Here is a 2,240-nt window from a genome sequence, read left to right as displayed (position 1 = left end):
GCTCGTTCGCAGTCCGTCAGTCTATCGGCAACCTGCGTACCAGTCGTGTCGCAGTGCTTACGTAACAATATATTATTATTATTCTTACTTGCCTGACCGGTGTGTTGTTCATTTATAAATTGCGGTCTACGTTTTTTCGTTCGTCCCTCGCCGAGTCACTCGTCTTTGCCGCTCGGTCTCTACTCTAATTGGTTCAATCGACACGCAATTGTATACATACAAAAGGGTCAATCGTCAACGTTAATACATATACATATCTTTTCTCGATCAACTACACAAAAACACGCGAAGAAATACATATAAAATACAAGCACACGTAAAACACGACGAACGCACGCGCCGCGCTCGCGATAAACGCGCTCTACGTCTCCCGCGAATCGCCGTTACCTGCCTGTCTCGTCTGCACACGTCGTCGTGCGAGTACATCCGGATCCGGATCGTCGCTGTTCAACATCGTCGTGCTGGTTCATCTCCGTGGTCGCGTGATCGATTGATACGCGATTATTAATCAATATCGTCTACGATTATATACGTGTTATAAAATACGCGAAGAAGAGATAGCAGGAGAGGAATCAGGATAGCACGTCGCTGCTGCATGGGTTACTACCTGCGGCCGGTAAATGAACAAGTGTCGTCGACGAACCACCACTATAGAGCACGTTCTCTGGGTTCGGCCCTCCTCCACGGGCACGGTGTATCGATTGCTCTAAAATAGACGCGTGGGAACACCTGCAGGCTACATACACATTCTACCTACAGCTCAGACTGTCTGGTTCTCGCTGTAGCCCTCTCTCTCTCTTACTTTCCCACTGCATCGGTCTTTCCTGACGCCCTTGCACAGCTCGTGACAGGTGCAACGAGAGTAACGGTAGCAGCAGCAGCAGCAGCAGCACCGCGCTGTCGTAGGGCTGGAGGTGGTGGAGGTGGTGGCGGTGGTGGCGGAGGTGCAAGCGATCAAGAAGAAACGTAACAGGAAGCGGAAGAAGCGAAACGAAGGCGAAAAGAAAGAGAGAGAGAGAGGGTAGAAGGACAGAACGGAAGAAAGTACAAGAGACATAGATCGTACGTACGTGGATATACGTGCGCGCGCGCGCTCGCCAACGGAAAGGAAAGGAGGGAAAGGTGGAGAAGGAGGAAGGAGGCGATACGCCTGGGTTTCTCGCGAGAAAAGGGTTATTTCCAGTGATACGTCCTGGAGGCGCCTGTCGTCTTCGCCGGTACAACCATAACGCCGCCCGCTTTAAAACGCCCGAGACGGGATACGGTGGACTCATCGCCGCCACCCGCTCGAACCGCAGCCCCCGGAAACCCCGGACCATCCAGCAAACTCGCTTGCATCATGGACGCACCGCTCTCACAGAGTATGGACTCCGTCAACACGGTAGCCACCGGTGAAGACGAGGTACGTGCACTAACTACTACACCGTACATTGTATCGTTAACGACGCGCCTGTGCATTACGCACGATCCTCTCTCTCCCTCTCTCTCTCTCTTTCTCTCTCTTCCTCTCTCTCTCTCTTTCTCTCTCTTCCTCTCTCTCTCTCTCTCTCTCTCTCTCTACATATATATAAATATGTACATATATAAATATATGTATGCGCTATGTATGTATTATACGTGTATGTACACCAGAGCCGCCGATTGCTTCCTCGTTTTCACCCTTCTCCCTTTCTCTCGCCGTTCGTTGCGCCGTGCCGCGCCGCGCGAGGCCGCGCGCGTACACACATTTGCACAGGGCATCCGACATACCTACTTCCTTCCTTCCTTCCTTCCCATCAACTTACCTCGGTTACCCTCCGTCCCACTCCTACGCTGCCATATTGCTCGTTTCTCTTCCTTCCTCGTTTTCTTCCCTCTTCATCTATATATTACTCTACCTTGCTCGCTCTTTTCATTGCTTACCTTTTCTCGTGTACATCGTATTCTTCCCTCCTCGTTCCTCTTTCCAGGGCTTACACGTCACGAGAACGCGCAGGCGCGTTGCACGCGCGAACTTTGCGTGCTGTGCTGTGTCGTGGCTGCCGGTGCACATAGTACTTACACGTATATACATACACGCGGTTCAGTCCTGTGCAAGCATGTGTATAGAGAGCGTTAACGCTACGAGCGTGTATATGGGCAGAGAGAAGGCGGGAATTCGATCGTGCACCACAATACACAGTGTGTGCCGCAGGTGACTCGTTTCCATCGTCCGCTCGATCGGTCGGTTGGCTGGATAGGCTGGTTTAGCAGGCCGGCTT

At 52.0% G+C, this 2,240-nt stretch overlaps 1 protein-coding gene and 1 long non-coding RNA gene across 6 annotated transcripts in view; one reads left to right on the top strand and one right to left on the bottom strand.

The window, feature by feature from the left end:
- LOC112212609 overlaps positions 1 to 1,993 on the bottom strand; it is a 4,650-nt gene extending 2,657 nt beyond the window's left edge. The window contains exon 1 of the long non-coding RNA XR_002946438.2: positions 1,785 to 1,993. This is a non-coding gene — a long non-coding RNA (uncharacterized LOC112212609). The remainder of the gene's footprint in view (positions 1 to 1,784) is intronic.
- The window catches only part of LOC100740171 (protein couch potato), a 185,713-nt gene continuing 183,500 nt past the window's right edge, over positions 28 to 2,240 (top strand). For all 5 annotated transcript variants that reach the window (XM_012384053.3, XM_033320056.1, XM_003488452.4 and 2 more), the window contains exon 1: positions 28 to 1,402. In XM_012384053.3, the coding sequence (XP_012239476.1) occupies positions 1,340 to 1,402 (63 nt within the window). In that variant the 5' untranslated portion in view covers positions 28 to 1,339. The remainder of the gene's footprint in view (positions 1,403 to 2,240) is intronic.

Source organism: Bombus impatiens, unplaced genomic scaffold, assembly GCF_000188095.3.
Source record: "Bombus impatiens unplaced genomic scaffold, BIMP_2.2 scf_0233, whole genome shotgun sequence".
NCBI lineage: Eukaryota > Metazoa > Arthropoda > Insecta > Hymenoptera > Apidae > Bombus > Bombus impatiens.
Note: the sequence above shows the minus strand (reverse complement) of the source record. Positions and strands in the feature narration are given on the sequence as shown.